This window comes from Dipodomys spectabilis, unplaced genomic scaffold, assembly GCF_019054845.1.
Source record: "Dipodomys spectabilis isolate Male_0828 unplaced genomic scaffold, ASM1905484v1 ptg000059l, whole genome shotgun sequence".
In the NCBI taxonomy this organism is placed as follows: domain Eukaryota; kingdom Metazoa; phylum Chordata; class Mammalia; order Rodentia; family Heteromyidae; genus Dipodomys; species Dipodomys spectabilis.
The window spans coordinates 2,424,924-2,449,550 of record NW_024870736.1 but is presented as its reverse complement, the minus strand read 5'-3'; the positions used below and the strand labels follow the sequence as shown (position 1 = coordinate 2,449,550).

The 24,627-nt window shown below is 40.9% G+C and overlaps 1 protein-coding gene and 1 long non-coding RNA gene across 3 annotated transcripts in view; one reads left to right on the top strand and one right to left on the bottom strand.

The window, feature by feature from the left end:
* Positions 1-262: 262 nt before the first annotated feature.
* Serpinb9 (serpin family B member 9) lies at positions 263-9,151 on the bottom strand. Of its 2 annotated transcripts, none has more exons than XM_042680319.1 (7): positions 9,041-9,151; positions 7,951-8,127; positions 6,319-6,456; positions 5,579-5,696; positions 3,630-3,772; positions 2,370-2,525; positions 263-1,585 (listed from the first exon to the last, which is right to left on the bottom strand). In XM_042680319.1, exons 2-7 carry the CDS (start codon positions 8,116-8,118, stop codon positions 1,178-1,180), a joined length of 1,131 nt encoding a protein of 376 aa, XP_042536253.1. In that variant the 5' UTR covers positions 8,119-8,127; positions 9,041-9,151; the 3' UTR covers positions 263-1,177. The 2 variants fall into 2 exon arrangements, with proteins under 2 accessions (XP_042536253.1, XP_042536252.1); XM_042680318.1 differs by having other exon boundaries at positions 9,046-9,151.
* Positions 9,152-9,341: 190 nt separating this feature from the next.
* LOC122108398 overlaps positions 9,342-24,627 on the top strand; it is a 24,667-nt gene continuing 9,381 nt past the window's right edge. The window contains exon 1 of the long non-coding RNA XR_006147569.1: positions 9,342-9,473. This is a non-coding gene — a long non-coding RNA (uncharacterized LOC122108398). The remainder of the gene's footprint in view (positions 9,474-24,627) is intronic.

The following is a 24,627-nucleotide window of genomic DNA, read 5'->3' as shown; positions in this document are numbered from 1 at the left end:
AAATAGTAAAATGTGATTCTATAGCTCACATAATAAGTTCAAAGAAATCAAATAAATACTACTTGTTAGATTAGGTGGGCCATTGGTGGCTCACATATGTAATCCTAGTTACTCAAGAAGCTGAGATCTGAGGATGGAGGTTCAAAGCTAGCTGGGGCAGAGTCCCCCATGAGACTCTTATCTCCAATTAACTACTCAAATGGGAAGTGGAGCTATGGCTTAACATGATAGAGCACTAGCCATGAGCAAAAATTGCTCAGGGACAGCATCCAGGCCCAGAGTTCAAGCCCCACAAAAGTAAATAAATAAATAAAAGCTGGATATGTTGGGCAAAATACAAAGACCAAAAATCAAAGAACCATGATTCAGTTCTCTCCCCAATGTCTAATATTGGGGTTGGCACATGACTGGTGACTGGTAAATGTCAAACAAGAAGTTAAAAGTGTATTAAAGTGTATGGGGGTTTTATTGTTGTTCTATTTCTTTGTGCCAATAATGAGGCTTCAACTTAGGACTTCATGCTCTTCTTTGGCTTTTTTGCTCATGACTATCATTCTACCAATTGAGCCACATCTCTATTCCAGCTTTTTGCTGATTAATTGAAGATAAGAACCTGATGGTCCTTTTGCATAGGACAGCTTTGAACCATAGATCTCAGCCTTCTGAGTAGCTATGATTATATATGTGAGCCATCAGTAGGTGGTTTGTGTGGATTTCTGAGAAGGCCAGTCTTAGGAAACTGCAATAGTAGTAATAACATGGAGTAGCATCTATTGCAGTTCAAACAGGTTATGGCAAGTGTATGACAAGAGCTGAAGTTCCAGGGAAGTGCAGCGTAGCTAACATGGAGTGAAGGAACAGGAAGAAATGAGTGGGAAGTTCATTTGTGTCTGTGAAAACTTTGCAGACTATGCTATGGGATTTGTACTGCATAAACACAGCAGGGACCCATGCTTGTCTGCTGTCTCGTGATCTTGCTAAACAGGCACAAAGAAGTGGTCATTATGGAGAGAGATGAGTGAGATGTATCATGGGATTAGACTGCCAAAGAGTTCAGAGGATGAGGAATCTTCCTTCATCTCAGCACTTGGGTTTTACCCAGCTTCATGGGAATGTAGAAGGAAGTATGGAACACTGAAGAAAAGGAACTGCCCCTACACATAGTTAAGTACACCCCTCAAGGAGAGGTGAACCTGCCACAGAACAAAAGGCTGTTGGTTGTGTTGTGTCTGATGAAGAAAAGGAAGGGGTGGTCAGCACAGAACCTATGTCCAGACTCTCGGCAACAGCATTCAACAATTACCATAGCTGAGGCGGCTGCGGCCTCTGTGCCTTCTTCATTCACCTCCACAACACTCTTGTGCATAAACTTGGACAGATACAGCTCTCTGTCTGTTGACAGTGCTGACAGATCAGCCTTGCCCTGTTGAAAGGCATCCACCATTCCCAAACGCTGAAGCACAGACTCCATGTCATAATTCTCTTCCAGTTTAAAACGTGGTAGAGAAACTTCAACTTCAATGCTCTTCATGCGGTCTGGCTTGGTCCAGGATATGAACTTTTCAAAAGTGAGATCATTTTCCACCTGAAAAGCCAGAATGAGACTCAGATTCAGACCTGAGTGCCTCTTACAAGCACTTCCACGCTCAGCTTCCTTCCTCCTTTTGTGGATGGCACTGCTTGTTTACACAGGACCAACAAAGACTCACATGTTGCACACTTGGTTCCCAGCTAGTGTACTACTGTGGGAGGTTTGAAACACTTCTATCTGAGCTCTAAGGATTGAGGTTCAAAGCCAGCTTAGACCCAAAACTCTGTGAAACTCTTATTTCCAATTAAAATAATAAAAGCTAGGAACAGTTATGGCTCATGTGATACAACTCCAACCTTGAGTGAAAAAGTCAAGCAAGAACACAAGGTCCTGAGTTCAAGCCCCAGTACCAGCACACACACACACACACACACACACACACACACACACACACACACACACACACACACACACACACACACACACACACACACACACACACACACACCATACAAGCAAGTAAAAACTCAACCAAGCAGGCAGCATCATTAGCCTCATTCTAGCAGTGAGAAAATTGAGGTTTCGATGGGTTATACCATTTGGTAAGTTACCATACACAGTTATTTGAAAAGCCAGTCTTGAAAACAACTGTGATCCCAGAGACACATGCCTGCACACTGCACTCTGAAGCTGAGTCTACAATCATAATCTATTCAAAAGGCAGATGCAAGGTAGTACCCATGCTTGAGCTCTATTCCAGTGAGAAAGGACATGTTGGTGTTACTGCACTGGCCTGAAAGCAGTTGAGAGGGAACAGCTGCAGCTTCTCCTGCCTTACCATGCTGAGATCCACACCATCATCTGGGAGGAGGACCAGCATGCTCAGCTCCCTGCCCTCATAGGGCAGCTCCAGCACCTGTGCCTGCACTTCCTTCACATAGGTGAGGTTAAACTCGGCTTCCTGATACATCATCTGAACTGGCCTTTGTTCCTTCTGATGGAAATAAAACAAATTACTGAAAGAGACATAAAAATTTCCAAACAAACGACAGTCAATTCAAGGAGTGTTTTCTATGATAGAAACAACATTCATGCTCTAGTTAATACTTGAGAAGTAAAACTTTATGCATGTAGTCTCACATATTTAACCTAGTAGTTCCAATCTATGAGATGTTTCAGTAGAGAGGAAAGACACTGTACAGAAATTGAGGTATTGTACTAACCAAACATTTTTTAAAATAAATTGATATGCATTTATTATAAAAATTAAGTTGACAAAATCATTGTTAGAAAAGATTCCCTTCTCCTCTTCTGCAATGAGACGTTTCTTTTTTATTTTTTTTTTATTTATTTATTTTTAGAGGTTTTCTTTTTTATCTTGTCATTTAAAATACACACAATAGACAAAGATAGAGTATATATGCACATAGTTACATTATATTATTTGGTTCTTTTGGGGGGATAGGGAGATCTGGAAAACTACCCTAATTTCTATTTTAATTGAAATTATACCTGAATATCAATACTGAAGTCTTTGTCACTTAGTTTTAATACTAGAAAACTACAGTGAGTTAGTAATGATAAATGAATTAAAAACAAATCAAATGAACTTCAGTTTTTAAAATATTTGACTAAGAAAATGTGTTTTCACATTCCCTCCTTCTACTCCATCCCATATCATATCTGGTTATACATATTTAACACTACCTTAAACACCTAGTATGGCTTTCTAAGCTTCTTAAATTTAAGGAAAATCTTCAGTTTTCAGAAATACGTTGCAACCATTGATTTAAGAGAAATTTCTGAAGCAGCAGTAGTAACAGAATGTAAAACATTTGCAGGCATCTAATATTCCTTGTTCCTCCAATTTATTTTCTGAGTTAAAAAATTCATTCAGGTTTACGTGGTATTTAACTAGTCATTTATACTTTTTTTTGAAGTGCTGGAGATCAATCCAGGCCTTCATAAATGACATTGAAGAGCTCTACCACTGAGCTACATGCCAGGCCTATGCTTGTAAAAGTTTAATTTTCTCACTCAATTTCTTCATCAGTGCAGCATGGTGTTTTTGGTTTGTTTTTTAAAAGCTCCATTTTACCTGGTTTATTTTAAAAGGCATTTCTCTTGTGAGCATTTCCTCAAACTTTTCATCCCACTTCCCTTTGAAATAGATGGCATTGACAAGAACCAGCTTGGTCTGCTCACTAACTGAGTTACTTGACAACATGTCTTGAATTTTACCTTTGAAGAAAAGCAGACAGTATGTTCAGTTGCTTTTGTATACATACATGATGAATAAACTATTACATAATGGCTTGGCAGGTCCAAACATCCTGTTTTCAAATGTGTTGAGTTTGGATGTACAAAAATTTGTTAAGTTTGAATACACAAAAATTTTCAAAAAACAAAACACCTACAATGGCATTCACGGTAAATGATACTTGAGGAGCATCCACCAGGCTGAGGACAGTAAAAGACTTCTAAGTAACTCAAGGAAAGTAGGTTGGACGAATGTAGAAACCCAACACCACTAACAAGACAGTTATCAAGTATTTTCTTATTAATGAACTAAGAAACATCTTTGCTAATTCACTGCCTTGATAGGTATAGGTGGTAAATATTTCAAGAAGGAGGGGAGGGAAGTGACCATTGAATATTTATTCATTCTTTACTCCCTGATTTATTAGCCAAAATGGGAAAGTTCCTAATATCCAGAGTTATCTGAATGGCTCAAGCACCAGACCACTGTTAATCATGTTTCACAGATTGAAACATGTCACTCTCTAAAACAGAAACAAATAAGGACTCAAAGAGAAGATGCTTTCAGTCTGTGGACTTGACCAGCGCTGAAAGAGAACCTGAGGCCGACCAATCACCACTAATTAAAGGAACTGAAGTGGAAGACACAGGAGAAGCTGCAGATGTCTCTTTCCTAACACAAATCGGGTAAGGATGGGAGCTGCAGAGTCTTTTAGGAGAGATACTCATGCTGGACACTGATGGCTTATGTCTGTTTCCTAGCTACTCAAGACTGGAGGATCAAGGTTCAATGTGAGCCCAGGCAGAAAAGTCAATGAGAATCTTATTACCAAATAACCAGCAAAAAGCCAGATACAGAGAGCTGGGAATGCAGCTTAGTGGTAGAGTGCTTGTCTAGCATGCATGAAGCCCTGGGTTCGATTCCTCATTACATCAACAGAAAAAGCCAGAAGTGGCACTGTAGCTCTAGTGGAAGAGTGCTAGTCCTGAGCAAAAGAGGCTCAGGGACAGTGCCCAGGCCCAAGTTCAAGTCCCAGGACTGGGAGAAAAAAGCCAGAAATAGAGATGTGATTCAAGTGAGAGAGGGCTAGCCTTGAGCAAAAAAGTTAAATGAGAGCACAAAGCTCTGAGTTCAAGCCCCAGTATAGGCAACAAAAAGGAAGAAGAAGATGCTAAAGAAGAGGAAGAGGAGGAGGAGGAGGAGGGGGAGGAAGAGGAGGAGAAGGGGGAGAGGAAAGAGGAGAAGGGAGAGAAGGAGAGGGAAAGAGAGAGGGGGAGGGGAGAGGGAGTAGGCAACCACAGCACATGACTGGAGAATAATGTCTACATCGATTAATTTCAATAACTGTGATTGGCAGATTCACCTGATATATCTACATTATAGGCCAGTGAATGTATATTCTTATTAAAATTGTTAAACTGTGGACATGGCCTATGACTTACTTCTTTTGAATTTGTATCAACTACTGTGGTCCTGGAAGAATAGACAAAACTAATTGCCTGTTGAAAACCCGAGTATTTAATTAGAATCTCTAAGAACTCTCCAAGGTTCAAATATTCCAGGGGTCCCAGTCATTCAACACTCTGCTGACCAGGTGAAACACCAGTGAAATTAGTCAAAGAGGAGAAGAAGGGAAGGAGGAGTGGAAAAATAAACGGAAAGAGAAGATAAAGGGAAAAGTGAGAGGACTAAGAAAGGGGAGAAGGAGGGAAGGATGAAGGAGAGGAGGGGAAGGTGAAGTAGAGGAGGAGACAGAAGCTGATTCAGAAATAACTTGAAATTCTCACCTTCAGTCTGTTTTGAGACCCAAGTGTTTATATGTTTCCTGGCCGTATCTGCAGCTTTGGCAAATGACAGCTGCTCCAGTTCAGCAAGGTAGAATTGAAGACAGGATGTCTTAAATGTCTAGAAAGAAATGTGTTCATGAATGAAAAATAATATGTTGACACGATTCCAAATATTCTCAATTCTACGTCCTCTTTTTTTTTTAAAAAAAGAAATGAGCATATATTTGCTTTAAAGAGAATACATCTTAGTTTATTAGATAAAATATCATGGGTTAGGAACCGGTGGCTCATGCCCGTGAGCTGAGTTGTAAGAACCACAGCAGCCAGCCATCCCAGGCTGAAAGCCCAAGAGACTTTATTCTCCAATTAAAATACAAAATAAACAAGTAGGGGTGTGAGTCAAGTGGTAGAGAGCCAATTTTGAGTGAAAAAGCCAAGCCCTGAGTTCAAGCCCCAGTACCAGCGCACGCACACACACACACACATACACACACACACACACACACACACACACACACACACACACACACACACAATCACTGGTTTTAAGTGGTATTATTAAGTTTGAATAATCAGAGTAGTTAATTTTGATATAATGTAAGATATCATTACAGAACCATGGTCTTTTGAGGGAGGAAAGTTAACCATAAGTTTTTCAAGTTCTCTGGGGTCTTTTTCCTGGCCACTTCATCACCAGGTACTTTGAGTACTACTTTTATTATTCCATTGATTCAACTTACTTGGAGGAATTCACAAGTCTTCTCTCCAAAGAGCCTGTTGGCTGTTCTAAGTACATAGTGTTTACCAGGCTTATTCACTTCTGAGAGAAATGACTGAAAGTCACAATGGATGTCTTTCTCTGTGTTTAAAGAAAGTGCCTGGAAAGGAAAAATCATAAATAGTGCTCTTTACACTAAAAACAAACTGTCAATTTTCTTCTCAATTGAACTAAAAACATGTATACATAAAACACACATATGCAACAAACATCCAACAAATAAGAGAAAATTTAAAATACCCAAAGAGAAGTTTTAGATGAAGAAGAATTTACAGAAATGGATACCGAGGTAATATTCAACATTGAAAACCACACTGTTTTCAGAGAAGTGTAGCTTATGAATTGCTAAATAAAAGTCAGAGTATGAACACAGGAAAAGGCTGATTTGTGGATACTAAGTTATAGGAATTCTCCTGTAAATTGTACTATAGATAATGATAATGTACTATGTTAGTCCAAAAGGCTCATAGCTTAGCATGCTCCTTTCCCAGGCAACACTAGGCCCATTTGGTACAAGCAGTAAATAATCCTCCTTCCTCTTTACCTTGAGATGACTCCCTACTGGGGCAGTTGCAACCATATAAGATAACAGGACCCCTTAAAGTGACCTTCAGTCTGGCTAGCTACCAGCCCCTTATCTACTACTTGGGCAGCTGCCATAAATCCTAGACCACCATGATGAAGTCCCTGGACTACATGTCCATACCAAAGTCCCTGTCTCCTAACACCCTAAATTATATAGGGCACCTCAGACAAAGGCCAGCACTTCTCCCTGTGAGAAGTAGCCTTGTCAGTTCCTTTACTGGTAATAAACCTTTCTACATCTGCATGGTTTTCTGGCAGGTCCCATCATACTATGTACATATATATATATATATATATATACATATAAATATATATATTATAGTATATACTTTAAAAACCTATAAGGGCCAGGTACCAGTGGCTTTCGCCTGTAATCCCAGCTCAGGAGGCTGAGATCTGAGGATCACAGTTCAAAGCCAGCCTCTGATTTCCAATTAACCACCAGAAAAAAACAGAAGTGATGCTGTGGCTAAAGAGGTAGAGTGCTCACCTTAAGCTGAAAAGCTCAGGGACAGCACCCAGGCCCAGAGTTCAAGCCCCAAGACCACCACCACCACCAACAACAAAACTAAACTAAGTGCTTTTTGGTATGGTGATTAAGTACATGCCTTTTCCTCCTGCTTTGTATGTTTCTGTTTAGCTCCTCCTTGCAGCTAGAAGCAGAGATTAACCTTTCTCACCAGTGAATAGTTCCATCTACAAAATCTTTTGCTCTTAAAGGAGATAGAGGTTAACAATTTATGTTTCAAATAATTGCAGACCACTCTCTAAGCAAAGTGCTGGACAACATTTTCAGACCTTTATAATTGGGAAAACTGTCCTTCCCCCAAAATAAATCTGATTTGAAGAGACTTCCAGCCTTCCTTTCCCCATGCCACCCACCTCCACTTACCTCCCGGAAATGATATGCACCCCACCCAACCTACTTCCTCAGCTGCTCTGGAGATAAGGAAGCAGATAATGATAGAACCGCTGGAGGCTAGTCCCTCCTGGGCATCAGGCAGCTTACCTGGGCCATCTGGACTGCAGTATTTCCCTTTGCCCCGAGGAGGACCATGGCCAAGGCAGAAGAGATGCTCACAGGAGAATAAAACACGTTGTTAGAAGGGTTGTCTTGACAGAGTATCTTTAAAAGGTGGAAGGCAAATGTGCCATTTGCTTCAGAAACAGGATTCATGATGCAGATCTGAAGGCAAAGAAGAAAGAGAAATAGTCCCTCTCAACGAGTATATATTTTAGATTGAACCAAAAAAATCCATTTTTTCCCCCAAAGAAGCCCAATTAAGGTAATTTTCTAACAACTATGGTCACAGCAGGACAACCAGCTTGAGAGCCTCAGAAAAATCCACAGAAATGACTGATCTGCACAGGTAGGTAGACAACCATGTGTGTAAGTGAACACATGTGCACCCCTCTCACACCCACATAACACACAGGACACATAGAACACAGCTGGGATTGGTGAATTCCAATCTGTTCCCGGATGGACCAACTCCTTTCTTTTGAGGACAGGGTCTGGATGAAAAGCAAGCAGAGAAGAAGGAGAATGAAGAGGAGGATGATAAGGAGGTAGCTCAATCTGAGGGAGGAGCGAATAGGAGAGAGCCTATCAATAGGAGGTGAATTATTGAAAATACTTGGGTGGTAAACAGTGTTGGTGATGGACAGAGATAAAGTAAGAGAGATCATCATTCTGTAGCTCCCTAAGGAGAGACGGAAAGGGATCATCAAGTGGGATAGGTGGTGAGAAGGTGGAGGACAGTGAGAGGCCACCGAGGAGGGTGGTGTGGGATAACTCAGCAGGACTCTGTGGCCGGCCCCAGCCCAGGTACAAGCCTGGCTGCCCTGACCAGGTGGGATGCCCCAGAAGCTACTTTGGTAAGCACCAAGGTGGCTCAGCCTTCTAGAGATCTCATCTCTCTCTCTCCCTCCCTCCCTCCCTCCCTCTCTCCCTCCCTCCCTCCCCCCCCCCCCCCCCCCCGCTCTCTTCTGAATTCTCTAAGTCCCCGGTGCCATCTCCAGGTGGCACACAGAAGTTCCTTCAGTCTCTCCAGGGCGGGTCCCCTCCACGTCCAGGCCCAGCGCAGAGGCGCCCTCACCAGACCTGCAGTCTCCAGTCCCCGTGACCAAAGGCAGAGGGCTGTCAGTCCAGCAGCAGCTGCGCGAGTCCGGGCTCCGGCCAACAGAATCTTTTATTCCGGCTCCTTTCCGCCCCGCCCCCCGCCCCCTGCCGACCCCCCCCTCCCCCGCGCCCCTCTCCCGCGCCCCCTCCCACCGCTGCCCGGGGAAGGGCGGGGCCTCCGGAAGGAGCGGCGTCTGGCTGGCGGTCCCGAGGCTCTGCGGCCCGGGGCGGATGTGAGTGGAGTGGGTGGGGTCTGTGACCCTCGCCACCTGCTTCTGGGGCTTCACGTCACAGCTCAGGACCCGAGCGGCCGCTGCAGGCTGGGAAGGCTGTCTAAGCTATTGGACCGTGCAGGCCTTGAGGGTGAGGGTCTCTTTAACTCTTGTATCCTCAACAGGCCCTCCTGAGAGGTGGGTGTCGGAGTGGGCGCGTGAGAGGGGAAGGGGAAGGAGGGAGGCTGTAGAATGAAACTCGAGCAGTGCTGAAATTGCGTTCAGAAGGAGGGAGAGCTGGGCCCACACGTCAAGTCCTAGCAGGAGCTGCGGATCCTGGTTGGGATCCAGTTAGGTAGGAAATTTGTGAGACTCATGTCTAAAAATTAACCACCAAAAAGCAGAAGTGGAGCTACGACTCTCGTGGTCTTGAGGGAAAAGCCTAGGGACAGTGCCAAGACTCTGTTCAAACTGGAGACAGAGACTGATCGAAGAAAGGGATATGATTGTATGGAAATGTCACAACAAAATCCCCAAGTCTGCAGGATTCTCATAATCGTTCAAGGCTCACTTGAGACCTTATCTTCAAAATAACTAAGCAAAAAGCAGGTCTGGTAGTGTGGTTCAAGTGGAAGAGTGCCAGCCTAGCATGATAAGGCCCTTAGCTAAACCTTAGTACTGCCACAAGAAAAAAGTTATCCCAAGCACTTCATCTTTTTAAACATAACATCTTTTTAAAGATAAAATGAAAATATAATTATTGTATTTCTTAAGATAAACTTATTATCGAGATATAATAGGCATACCATTACACTGATAAGAGAATAATTTTAAGATATCCTAAATTAAGTTAGTAGGAAGGAAGATGGAGGGAAGAAAAAGGTAAGAGTTTATTGTCATTGAAAGCTTCAAGTTAAATCAAAAAAGAAAAACAACTACTACATATTTATATATGTTGCGGGTTAGTCATTAAGACAGCATCCATTCTTTCATCTGTTGTCTTGGTCCTTCTTATTTATAACCAGTGTAAGTCCAATGTAAGCCATTTACATCTTCTAGATTTTCATCATAAAATAGCCTGGCTTCTTGGACCCAGTGGGCCTTTTCATACTGCTACCTAGCCATGCTACTGGTGGCTTAAGGAACTTATCCCAGAACTGGTCCTTTTATTTTTGACTATCAACTCTAACAATTTAATAAACCCATCTATTTTAGAGATCTCTGGCTCTCTCAAAATTTGGATTTAACCACGCCAGTCATTTCAAAGCATACAATTCAATGAATACTTTTTGAATAGCCACAGTGCTATAGCCATTATCTAACGCCACAAAATTTTGTCATTTAAAATTAAAGGCCAGGCATTGGTAGCTCACAGGAGTTATCCTAACTAATCAGGAGGATCATAATTCCAAGCCAGCCCAGGCAAACAAATCTATGAGACTCTTAGATTCAATCCAATTAACCAGCAAAAAAGTTAGAAGTAGAAGAGGTGTGGCTCAAGTAGTAAAAAGCCTAACTTGAGTGGAAAAATCCAAGGAATAATAATATCAGAACCAGAAAAAGAAAGGTGGGAGGGATATCTATTAGCTGAAAGGGAGATATTTATGAGCAATTACTCTATTTCTTGGAAACACATGGGAGCCACTAATTAACTTTCTGTCTGCATATATGTGTCCACTGAGAACATGCCATATAAATGGAATTTTACAGTATGTGATCTTTTGTGACTATTTTTTATACTCAATGTGATGGTTCAAGGTAGCATTTATATTTTATTATTTATTTATTATTTTCTATTTTTGGCTGAAGAATATTTGTAATAATATTGAATGACTATATAAATATTGTTTCAATTGTTTAATTCATTAATTGATAGGTATTTGGGCTGTTTTGGCTACTTGTCTATTATGAATAATACTGTTATGAATATTCATGTATAGACATTATCTAGGGTATAGACATAGGAATAGAATTTCTGGGTCATGGGATAACTATATTTAGAGTTTTGGTGAAGTACTAAATTATTTCACACAGCTACTTCGAGACTGGACATTCCCACCAGCAATGTATGAGAATTTCAACTTTCCCATCGTGGTCTGCCTGGCTTCTTTTAGAAATTCTAGTGGGTGTAGTGGTACCTCCACACAGTTATGAGTAGTATTTCCTTGAAAAGTAATGATGTTGAGAATTAAAGATGTTGTGCTAAAACTGAGGTGTTTATTAAAAATGATTTTACCTGATTTTATTTTATTTGGTTAGGCAATGCTAGGATTTGAACTCAACTGGGCAAGTTCTCTATCAGCTGAACCATGCTCTCACGTATTTTTTTACTTTCTATTTTGGAGAGGGTCTCACATCATAGTTTTGGTGGGGGCTGGCCTTGGGCCTCCTACATAGCTGAGGCCACAGTGTACCACCATACCTGGCTTATTTTTTCAGAGATGTCGGCTAACTTTTTTCCTGGGCAGGCTCCAAACTTCAATCTTCTTGATTTTTACCTTCTAAGTAATAAGTCTGAGCCTCTTCATCCAGCCTTACCTGCTTTTTAATTGGGTTATTAGTCAATGGGTGTATTTTTCCAATTGTTGAGTTGTAGAACACCAACTGTTTTAAATACTGTGAATTTTGGTTTCCCCACCCTGAGTCCACCCTGTAACATATCTGATGACTCTACCATCTCTGTGTCAGGGAAATGAATGGATAGATCTTTCTGAGTCATGCACTTGAGCCATTTCCTCCTAGAGATGTGTTTCTATCCCCACTCCCTTTATCTGTAAAGGTAACCTACTGCTTTCATTTCTCTCATTCAAACCAAGCTAATAGGCTTGGTTAGAAGGGGAAACAAGAAAGGCTTGGTTTGTCAATTGCAAACCTTTCTCAAGGCTAACCAGACTGAAAATATCCTTCATTAGGGGTTAGGTTTCATTTGCTTCTGTTTGATCAGGGAGTGACCTGTTCCAGTGCTGATCAGTGATGGTCAAAGATCAAATGATCTTTGATCATTTGAACCATGTCGATGCCTCTGCTTCACTTACACCAAATAGCATATTTTTGCTAATAACATGATACCACAAACTTGGTTAGTTTTAAAGAAAAGGTTTATTGGTTCTGCTCTCAGGTTGAGGAACCATTTATGGCGATGACTTCTTGCTAGCAGAGTACCAAATTGACAGAAAGTATCACTGTAATATGAAACAGGGAACCAGAAAGCAACCTGACAAAAATTGGCTTGATAGCATATCTAGTCTCAAGAAAATCTATAAAACAATGGATTATCATAATTAATTCATGGGGAAAGAGTACTAGCCTCCTCTCTTAATATCTTACAATAAAAATTACATTTCATCCTGAGTCCCTTGTATTTCTGTTGATTTTTTTAGGCTTTTACTCAGAATAAAGCTGAGTCTTATTGAATTAGATATATTTAATTACCTGTTTATGATAAGTAGCAGTTAGCCATGAGTAGTTAGTATGAGGAACATGTAAAGGGAACTTAAAATGGAAGATGAGCTCACAAGGCTTTAGAGAAAGTTTTATAACTAAGCTTTCTATAGACTGGGCCTGGAGATGAGAATTTCTCACAGGTAATCTTGTAAGAGGCAACTTCAAAGCTGATATTGCTGGACCCATCAATTGACTAAAAGTTAGATACTCATCATGCCCTGCTTTCATGTGTCCTTTTTAATCTAAGCCATTTCCTGCTGCCATCATTTAGTAGTTACCTGGGGTTCCAGAAAGACCAGATTCACCAGTAAGCATCTTGTGACAAAAGATGAACTGCTGCTCAGGTAGAGCCATTTCTGTACCTTGTGGCAAAAGGCAAAACTACCCTCCCCTCAAATAGAAGAAATAACAATGTCTCTGGACTTTCTCCAGGGACTTAACTAATGGTCAACCAGAGCTCATATCTGTGACCTGGGATGATTTTAATTATGCATACCTTTCTCAATCTCTGCCCCTCATTTTTCCTGTTTAACCTGAAGCCAAAGCCTATACTCCCTGAAGATGGCTGGAGATGTGCTGTCTTCCCATAGCAGCCATATAATAATAAAGCTTTCTCTGCCCTTCACAATATCTCTTTAATTGGCATATGAGGGCAAATGGCTAGACCTAATATGTTACTCTTGGACCTTGGGCCTGCAGTCTAAAACTCAGTTCAATCTCAGTAAGTACTCAAACCCCTAAGATTAATGATAACTCACTAATGACATCACATTCAGTCTATTGAAAGTGTACTTATATTTAAACTCTTTGCTGCCACAAATTAAGTAAAAGCAGAAGATAAATCTGATGTCTCTGTGTTCTAAACCATTCACTCCACAGGCACTTTGCAATCACTATGGTCCAGGAAAGACAGGTGATTGATAATATCTTTATGACAAAGGACTAAAACTATCCCTAAGAACAGCAGGGCTTGCAGGACAGGTGAGCCCAAAGTGAAGATAATTACCTATAAAAATCAGGCTGTGCCCTGGAGCCAGAGAAATCACCTCTTGGAAATCAGATTACTTCCTTCTGTGATGACAGCGGTAACAATTTTCCCTAGAAAACCAAAACTGAGATACAGACCAACAAGGCCACATATGAATCTAGGACTCTTACATTATGTACACTACCCCTTATTCTTCCTGTATCCAAACCTAATGTTCATGTCTGTTCCCTCAAGATGGCTGAAGATAGTATGAATGTCATTTTCTCTGTCATGACAGTGCCACGTAATCTCCTTTCTCTGCTATATTTCAAACCTAAAAAACGTTTCTATCACTTTTCCAACATTCAAGTATTGCCTGAATTCCACTCAGTGGACACAAAGAAAAGGAGTGAGGTTGATTAGCTGTGTTGACTTTCCAGTGACATTTATGTTAGCCTTTTCTGTGCATGTGCCAGTATTTGGGCTGGAACTCAGAGCCTTGTGATCCCACTTGGCTTTTTACTTAGAGGCTGGTGCTTTACCACTTGAGCCACACCTCTACTTCCAGCTTTTTGCTGGTTAACTGGTGATAAGAATATCATAGGCTTTTCTGCCTGGGCTGGTATTGAACTATGATCCTCAGATCTTAGCTTCCTGAGTAGCTAGGATTACAGGTATGAGGTGCCCATGTCCAGCTATCAGTCTTTTGAATGACCTCTTTATAACTGTAGTTAAGCAGACATCTACTTTAATTTGACTAAATTCAATGCCCTATATACTTATGACTGAAAATGGGTAGCTCTGAACTTTATGTAAATATACAAAAGTTTACAGTTAAAGTGTATTAAGTTAATACATGTTATCTTTAATATGCATTGCATCTGAACAGTCAGTATACAAAATGGTCAAGAAAACTTATGTTATTTTTGAGGAATTAATCAGTATCATTCAGATGAGAAAAAAAACCCTACTATTTCAAGCCTAGCTTCTATCTATCTTTTTCTAAATAACTTTTGCTGTGTATTTGATATGAACTTTTACATCAGGAAATAAGCTTATTCGGGGTCATGAATTCTAACCCTAAACTGATAAGTAGTCTAAAGATTTAATTTTTGTAAATGCTGTACACACATTATCCTTCTGGGTCAAAAGAATTCTAACCCTAAACTGATAAGTAGTCTAAAGATTTAATTTTTGTAAATGCTGTACACACATTATCCTTCTGGGTCAAAAGTAAAAGCTAATTTAATATATAAAAAAGATTTCTGTATTGCTGTGATACTTATTGCTTCTGGTTCCTTTTTGTTTTAAATATACTTATGTTTTCAAGTATGGAAGCCTTCTAAGTGCCGCTACCTGGGATATTCCAAACTAAAATTGTGAGTAGCATAGCCCTTTTCAGGCTTATAATCATGTGCTCCTAATTGTATTATGATGGTCATCTCTAAGGAAAGATAACTAGACATGCCTAACCATACCTCTGCATGCTATGCCATTTAAATAATTAGAAGGATTGTCTATTAGTCACCTAGAAAATGTATCAGTAACAGGTTCATTCTACTTTATTAAAGACTTTTTCATCTATTCTTAAAAGGCAAAATTGAATTATTTATGCTTAAAATAATGTATTATTGACAAGGTATTTTTTTCATTCTTTCCACTGAAAATTTAAGTGTATCTTTGAAAAGATGAAAAGGACAGCTGATGGTCCTAACATAATGTGTCAATCATAATTATTATTCTAAAATTCTGTATGCCATAGAAAAAAACTAGACATTTTATCAGTTGCTGAACTTCTAAAAAAGTATAATCGTGGCTATTCTAGTCATTTGTCTTTAGAGTTTTTAATCTTTCTTTCAAGTATTTACAATCAAAGTCATGGGAAATGACTCTAATAAGTACTTACTGGTTAAACATATTTATTTTTCTTTAAATACTTGTGTTGGTTTTGCTTTGTATTCTCTTGTAAAACTGTATACTTATGATGTATTGATATTCTATAGAATTACCCCTTGTAACAAAGCAACCTGAGAAATATCTGTGTATATATGGGGAGGGGAAGAGAGAGAGAGAGAGAGAGATAGAGAGAGAGAGAGAGAGAGAGAGAGAGAGAGAGAGAGAGAGAGAGAGATGAGGGTGGTTTAAAGAGGACATAAAGGCAGAAAATGAGCTATGAATAGAAAGGCCCTGAAGGGCTGGGAAGGTGGCTCAGTGGTAGAGCACTTGCCTTGCGTGCATGAGGCCCTGGGTTCGATTCCTCAGCACCACATAAGCAAAAAGAAAAAAGCCAGAAGTGGTGCTGTGGCTCAAGTGGTAGAGCGCTAGCCTTGAGCTGAAGAGCTGAGGGACAGCGCCCAGGCCCAGAGTTCAGGACCCATGACCACACCCCCCCCCAAAAAAAAGAAAAAGAAAAAGAAAGGGCCTGACTACACTCCATCATCCATCTATATGTTGGTGTGGGAAAGATCTCTCACAGCCATCATCAGAGGATCAGAGGATAGAGGTGATGGTGGTGATAGTAGCAGCAGAGATAGTGAATGCAAGCTAAATTACCCTTCAGAATCCTTGGAGTTAGACCCCTATGGATACCATAGTCCATGATGCTCAAGTCCCTTGCACAAAATAACAATAGCATTTTCATATAACCTATTCACATTTTCTTTTTTTATTTTTTTTATCGTAAAGATACTGTACAGAGAGGTTACAGTTACATGAGTAAGGTAATGAGTACATTTCCTATCAAGCATTGTTACTCCTTCTTTTGTTTTTCCTCTACTATCCCTTCCCTCAACACCCCCCCCCCATCTCCTCCCTCCCTCCTACCCTCCCAAGTTGTAAAGTTTGCTTTCAACATAGCGTCTGAGGCTGGCGCCGGTGACTCACGCCTGTAATCCTAGCTACTCAGGAGGCTGAGATCTGAGGATCATGGTTTAAAGCCAGTCTGTACAGGAAAGTCCATGAAACTCTTATCTCCAATAAACCACCAGAAAACCAGAAGTGGCGCTGCAGCTCAAGTGATAGAGTGCTAGCCTTGAGCTGAAGAGCTGAGGGACAGCACTCAGGCCCAGAGTTCAAGCCTCACAACCGACAAAAAACAACAACATAGTGTCTTATTATACATCTCATTGTTATAATGAGTCAACCTGTATCCTTGTTTCATCATTTTGTTATTTCCCTTCCCCTCCCCAAATTATAAATATGTATATACAAGATGCAGGGCACCAGAATCAAATACAGTGACAACAGGGGTTACACCATAGGGGTAAGAACATAGAAAAGAAACAACAACAACAACAAAAAAAAAAACCACATAGTACATTAAAAACAACAGCAACAAAGAAATAACCTCTTGTGCCCATATCATTTCCCTTAGCATCATTTTATATGGTTATGTGTACATAGTTTTTGACCTTTTCTGCTTGTCTGGTAGAATTATCCTAGACGTATACTAGTTATTGCAAATAAGGGAAACCATGGGACCTATGTTTCTTTGGGCCTGGCTTACTTCACTTAATATAATTTTTCCAAGTCTTTCAATTTCCTAACAAATAGGGCGGTATAATTCTTTCTGATGGACACATTTTCTTTTATACTTTAAATAATTTCTAGATGACCTACAATACCTAGTATGACATAAATGATATGTAAATATTTGCTATCCTATATTATTTAAGGAATAATACAAGCAAAAGTCTATGTTCAGCATAGGTATGATTCCAATCTCTCTCTCTCTCTCTCTCTCTCTCTCTCTCTCACACACACACACACACACACACACACACACACACACACACACTTTTTTGCAGGTCCTGAGGCCTGAACTCTGGACCTGAGTGCTGTCCCTGAGCTGCTTCTCTCTTTTTTTTTTTTTTACATTAAAAAAATTGTATTGTCAAAGTGATATACAGAGGGGTTACTGTTACATAAGTAAGGTATTGAGTACATTTCTTTTTTAAAATTTTATTTGTGAGTACATTTCTTGCCTGATTTGTTACCCCTCCCTCATTTTCCTCCTACTTTCCCTCCCCCCACCGTTCCCCCTCCCTGAGCTGCTTTTGTCAGGGCTAGTGCTCTATCACTTGAGTCACAATACCACTTCCAGCTTTTTCTGAGAAGTTTGTTGAAGATAAGAGCCTCATAGGCTTTCCTGTCTAGGCTGGCTTTGAACTATGATCCTCAGATCTCAGCCTCCCAAATAGCTAGGACTACAGATGTGAGCCACCAGCTCCTGGCTGTATTTTTAAAGAATATTTTCAATCTACAGTTGGCAGAACTCCAGTTGAAGGAACTCAGATGCAGAAAGATGACTGTACATCAAAATCAGAGATAAATCCCTTGAGCATTTATTTCATTCAAGGTTCTTAGAAATTGGCTTGCATCCCTTGCCTCCACCCACTAGATTCAAGAAGTACCCCCATTTGATTACAACAACCAAAAATACCTCGCGGCATTGTCAAATGTTCTCTGAGGGGACACAGTCACACCATCAGGTGAGAACAACTAGTCTAGCAATTTCTCAGACATCTCTAACACTGAACTATGATTTAAATATTGAGTCTACATCAGAATGAAAGTTGCACCTCAGTCTTGCATCCACCTCCAGTCCAAAGCATTCTTCCAGTGAGATGGGAGGAACAGCCCCAAGAAGATCATCAACTGGGGTCTGTGGGTTCACTTTGGGAGACTGTCTCCACCCCTCTAATAATTCTGGTAAAATGTGTATATATCCACCTTTTCTGGGACACACACCCCAAGGAACTTAAGGCCCAGAAAGTTTAAGGACTGCTTTGCAAAGATACTGCCAATTCATGTGTGTTTATAAGATAGCGCATCCTCAGTGTGGAGCAGCCAGACGTTGAATTCTAACTCCAGAAGACAGAAGTTCTCTTATGAATAGTCATATTCTACAAATAACCCATTTTACAGAAAGTTCATGTACATGACTATATTTCCTTTATGTGTATGTGTGTGCACGTGCATGTACGCATGCATGCATATGTTCACCACTACTAGCACTTGAACTCAAGGCCTCAAGCTCTCCCTTAGCTTTTTCACTTTAGGCTGACTCTCTACCACTTGAGCCACACTTCCACTTCTGGCTTTTTGCTGGTTCATTGGAGCTAAGAGTCTCTCCATGCAGGGCTCCAGTGGCTTATAGCTGTAATCCTAGCTATTCAGGAAACTGAAATCTAAGGATTGGGGTTCAAAGACAGTTTTGATAGAAAAGACTCTTATTTCCAATTAACCACCAAAAAGTAGAAGTAGAGCCATGGCTCAACTGCTAGAGGACTAGTCTTGAGAAAAAAAAAAAGCCCAGGGACAGTGCCCCGGCACTAAATTCAAGCTATATTACCCACACACTAAAAAAGAGTTTTTCAGATTTGCCTGCCCAAGCTGACTTTGAATCTTGATCCTCAAATCTCAGCCTCCTAAGTAGTAAGAATTACAGGGCTACCTTTCCATTTTAAGTATAAATTTAACAAAACTTTAAAATGGCTTAGTTTCGTCTCTTCTGTGGGAATTGTGATATCAAGTTACTTAGGTTACTGACTTTGACTTGTGCCTGCACATATCCAGTGGGTGAGTGGAGCAGAATGAGAAGGACTGGGATTCTCTGTCTTCATATTGTACCTGTCCTCTTTGCCGCCTTCATTTTGGGGTCAGATTCTATTCAGCTTTGTGTAGACATGTTGGTCATTTAAGACCTGTTTTTCCAGAACTATAACAGAAGGTCAACTTGACTTAGATTTATCCTGTTTCAAGGCTAAAGGCATATATCAGCCGCTGTGACCAGAAATGCCAGACCATAAAAGGAGTGAAAAGAAATTCCCCATTTATTCCTCCAAACTAGCCCCTTTCTCTTATCCTGTCTCTGTGACTAAACTTCCTGACATGAAGAAGCTGATTTGTGATTAGAGTTCTTGTTTCTGTGTTTTGGACAAGAGAGCTTATGGGAGATGAAAAAATAAATTGTCCATAATTCTATTATAACAGATACTTACAAACTGCTTTTGCTAAAAGCTTTGACTCCTTCCTTGGGCCTACAGGAAGCCGGATAATAGTTTGGCCTCCCTATCTCTGTTTTCCATCTGTCTTTGCTCTAAGCCAGTCTCTTCTACAGCTGCCTTGGAATCCAGGAAGGACAGCACTGGTAGATGAACATCTTGTGATTGGAATTAAGGCTCTCCAGGCAGCAATAACTGTCTAGTCCTTACCAGTTCCAAGATGATCAACCAGGCTGCACTGTGTCCACACTTTGACCAGGACTGTTTACTTATATATACACATTTTACCCTCTGTCCAAGTTCTTCCTCTATTTTAACCTAATGTCAATACCTATACTGCAAAGATGTATTCAACTGCTTACTTTGCCTCTTTCCATGGTGTGTCTGTGCTGTGTAACAAATCTCCATTCTCTGTGCTTTAGCATACTTTTCTCTTTATTTGGCATATTTATTTGTCACATGTGTCTCCATGACCGTGTCCTGTGTCCTGTCTCCTGACTTGTCTGGTCATCCAATTCAGCCCTCCATTGGAGCTAAATTAGATTGATGGTTTCTGCTGGATCTCAGACATCTTTGTATGAAATCCACATTGCAGAGATATCAGCACTTTTACAAGATCACTGTCTTGGGAAGACACAGTCAACTTTCTTTTGGCTTGCTTCTATATGAGCTCTGGACCAAACCAAGCATATACACTTAAAAAAAAATTTTTTTTTGTTAGTCATGGGGACTGAATTCTGGGCCTGGGCGCTGTCCCTCAGCTCTTCAGCTCAAGGCTAGCGCTCTACCACTTGTGCCACAGTGCCACAGGCTAGCGCTCTACCACTTGTGCCACAGTGCCACGTCCAGCTTTTTCTGCTTATGTGGTGCTGAGGAATTGAACCCAGGGACTCACGTATGCAAGGCAAGTGCTCTACCACTGAGCCACCTTCCCAGCCCCCAAGCAAATATTTTATAGTGCTCAGTCTAAATTAAACATTTCTTATCAAAACTTTGTTATTGAGATCTATCTGGACTGGTATAAGTTACTTGGGCTCCTGGAAGGAAAAGCCCAATATGGAGCAGCTGAGAAGAAGAGGCCTCCATGCACCAGCCAGGCCCTGCAGGCACCTTGGGATAGGGGGGAATAGCCCACAGAAGGCCTCTGCTGCCCATCAGTCTGCCATCAGTTCAACATGGCACCTCCGGCATGGGCCAAGGGGCCAGCAGAGACCAGACATTGCAAACTGGGGATGTGGAGACTTACATGTCCACCAATCTTCAGTCAGGAGTCAGAACCAATTTCAGGTCAGACCCAGCGACCTTTTCCATGAATAGGTTTTCACAAAAGTTTGTGTTGGAAATGAACTATACAACTTGGTAGGGAAGGACATGAGGAGGGCAAAATCTGGACAAAAATGAAGGAGTGACACTGTTCAAAAGGAAATGTACTCATTACCTGACTTATGTAACTGGATCCCCTCTGTACATGACTTTACAACAACATTTTAAAAAACTAAAAACAAAAAAAGAGTCTCAGACTTTTCAGCTAGCTTCTAACTGATTCTCAGATTTCAACCTCATGAGTAGCTAGGATTACAGGTATGAGAATCCTGGCATCCTACCTCCTTTTGAAAGCCCTTCCACAGCAGTTCTTTTCAAAAACCATTGATGGCTTAACCCTACTGGTTACCAAGTATTGCTAAGTGTTTTCTTGCCTGTTTTTGTTTTGTTTTTCAGTGAAGGCAATGTGAACCCTGCAGAGAGCACATGCTTAAGGATGCCAATATTTTCTGATACAGTGGCTCTGGTACCAGTGCAGAAGGTCAAAGAACCTTTCTATCACCATATCACCCTGAATGTGCCTAGTATATTCAGAATCTAAGCCATCTTGGTTAGTACTTGGATGGAAGAAGTTCAAAGAACTGAGATGTAGCTTAAGACCCGCATATCACCAGCTCCAAAGTCCACTTTGTTCTGTGTCCCAAAGGTACTAGAAGGGCTAAGCAGGAACCAGATGAACACAGGTACTCAGTGCATGCATATGAGTGTGCAGAGGTTGAGGACTGTGCTAGGTAATTGGGAAAACTGTAGTCCATTTGGATAGACCCTAGAGAATTGGGAGGGAGGCACACAGGAGACATCTGAGAGGGTGCAGGGCCATCAAGCACAAAGTCTTAGATAATGAATACCGATTGGTAAGAATCTGGGACTGGGGGTATAATTCAGTGGTAGAGCATGTGCTTGGTATGTGTAAGGTCCTGGCTTGAGGGTATGCCAGCAATTTAACCCTTCTCCATTCAAAAGAAGAAACACACACACACACACACACACACACACACACACACAAAGAAGCAGGGTCTAATTGTTGACAGCCTTTTAGGGAATGGAGTTTTCTTTCTCCACAGGCAGCCACACTAAATGTCTCCATGGGTTTCCTTGTGATCTGTGATGTTGTTCTGCGGAAGCTAAATTGCTATTTCAACTTGAAATGATATGAATCATTTTGTGATGAGCTGATTAAATTCAATGGGCCAGGGGAAGGTGTAAATTTGTCACTTAAACATATGGTCATCTAGCAACATTTTAGTTATCTTGTTTTGATAGTACTACCCAAGAATGGATATAATGGTCAGAACTGGCCTTACAGCCAGAGTCTTATGACATAGGTGACTGTTTATTACTGTTTCCTGCTTTCTTTCAGATCTAGACACCCTCTAGATTTTTTGTTGCTGTTTTTGACTATATTTTCTTTTTTTTGTTTGTTTGTTTGTCAGTCACGGGGCTTGAACTCTGGGCCTGAGCGCTGTCCCTCAGCTCTTCAGCTCGAGGCAAGTGCTCTACCACTTGAGCTACGGCGCCACTTCCTTTGTTGCTGTTTATTGCTGTTTTTTTTGTTTTTATTGGTCATGGCACTTGAACTCAAGGCCGGGGCACTGTCCCGGAGGTGTTTTTTCTCAAGGCTAGTGCTCTACCACTTTGAGCCACAGCTCCACTTCCAGTTTTTTGGTGGTTAATTGGAGATAAGAGTCTCACAAACTTTCCTGTCTGGGTTGGCTTCAAACTATCCTCAGCCTCCTGAGTAGCTAGGATTATAGGCATGTGCCTTCAGCACCTGGAACTTTCTAGTTTTTTGTTTGTTTGTTTTGCCAGGCGTGAGGCCTGAACTCTGGGCCTGGGCGCTGTCCCTCAGCTCTTCAGCTCAAGGCTAGCGTTCTATCACTTGAGCCACAGCACCACTTTCCAGCTTTTTCTGCTTATGTGGTGCTAAGAAATCGAACCCTGGGCCTTATGCATGCAAGGCAAGCACTCTACAAATGAGCCACCTTCCCAGCCCACTTTCTAGTTTTTGACCCAGTTATTCATCTGGAAAATTGGATCTCATTTAACATTTAAGTATATGATAGAAGGAATGTATCTAAGTACTTTTTGCTACTCTTCTCATTCCTTGCTGCTCCAGTAATTTTCAACTTGAGTTCCAAATTCAGTTAGAATCTGGCTTATTACTACTTTTTATTACTAGTTTATTACTAATTTTTTTGTGTATATGCCAGTCCCAGTCCTGAACTCAGGGTCTGAATGCCATCCCTGTGCTTTTGTGCCCAAGGCTAGCTAGCACTCTACCACTTTAACCACAGCTCCACTCCAAAATTTTTGGTTGTTAAGAGATGAGAATCTCATAGACTTTCCTGCCCTTGCTAACTTTGAACTGTGAGTCACAGATCTCAGCCTCTTATGGGCATGAGCCACCAGCACTTGGCTTTATTATTATTAATATTATTATTATTATCATTTTCTAATTCCCCTGCTAATGTAGTTCTGTCTCAATGCTGCTTAGCACCAGTGCAGTCTGTTGAAGTTCAGATCAACCAGAGATGAAAGCGAGACTTATGTCCAATTTAAACAGCTGATAATGGAACTGTGTGACTCAAGTTGCAGAGTGTCAGCCTTGAGCAAAAAAGCTGAGACAGTGCTGAAGCCATGAGTTCAAGCACCAGTACCAGCACTCGCGTGCACACACACACACACACACACACACTCACTCAATAAAGTTTAAATTAAAATGTTTACATTACTCTAAATGTGAAAACATGCTCTTTTTTTCTTTTTTGTTGGTCATGGGGCTTGAACTTGGGGCCTAGTCCCTGACGCTGAACTCATTTTTGCTCAAGGATAGTGCTTTACCACTAAGCCACAGAGCCAGTTCTGGTTTCTGATGGTTAATTGAAGATAAGAATCTCAGAGACTTCCCTGCCAAGGCTGGCTTTGAACCATGATCCTCAGGTCTCAGCCCCCTGAGAAGCTAGGATTACAGGCATGAGCCACCAATGCCCAGTTAGCATGCTCTTAAAAGAGAAATGTGGGCCATTCATTCACTTCAGCCTACTCAATACTAGGATTGCAAATATGTACTCCCATGCCTAGCTCTAGAGGAACCATTTCATTACTTCTCTTCAGCATATCTGAATTCCACTCTCAGGTTATTCCTAAGTAGAATGAGAACTTCAACACAAGTACTGTGATATTACAAAAAGCAAAACAGCTTTTAAGTGACTAAGAGATGAATAGCATATATGGTATATGCTCTGTGCAAATGAATGATGTCAACAAATGCATGGAAATTGGCTAGATCAGCTAAGTCTTCTGAACTCTAATACTGGGAAGAGATTTGGTGCTTCTTCCCCCAACAACCACGTGGCTGTATATGGCTAATGCTGTGGGCTATGTATGAAGAACCACCATTATCAGGACCCATAGGAACAGAAAAGTCTGGTTTAGTTCAAGGAGATAGAGGTACATGGTATTATGTAAATAGACTCCATTCTGCTATGGTGGTATTATATAGTGAAAATCTGCAGCTGTTTATTTCACAATTTGATGTTATATTTAATTTTTGCAATAATTCTTTTTAGCAGTCGGGTCAAAGAGTACTGAATTTCCCTATCTTAAGAAATGA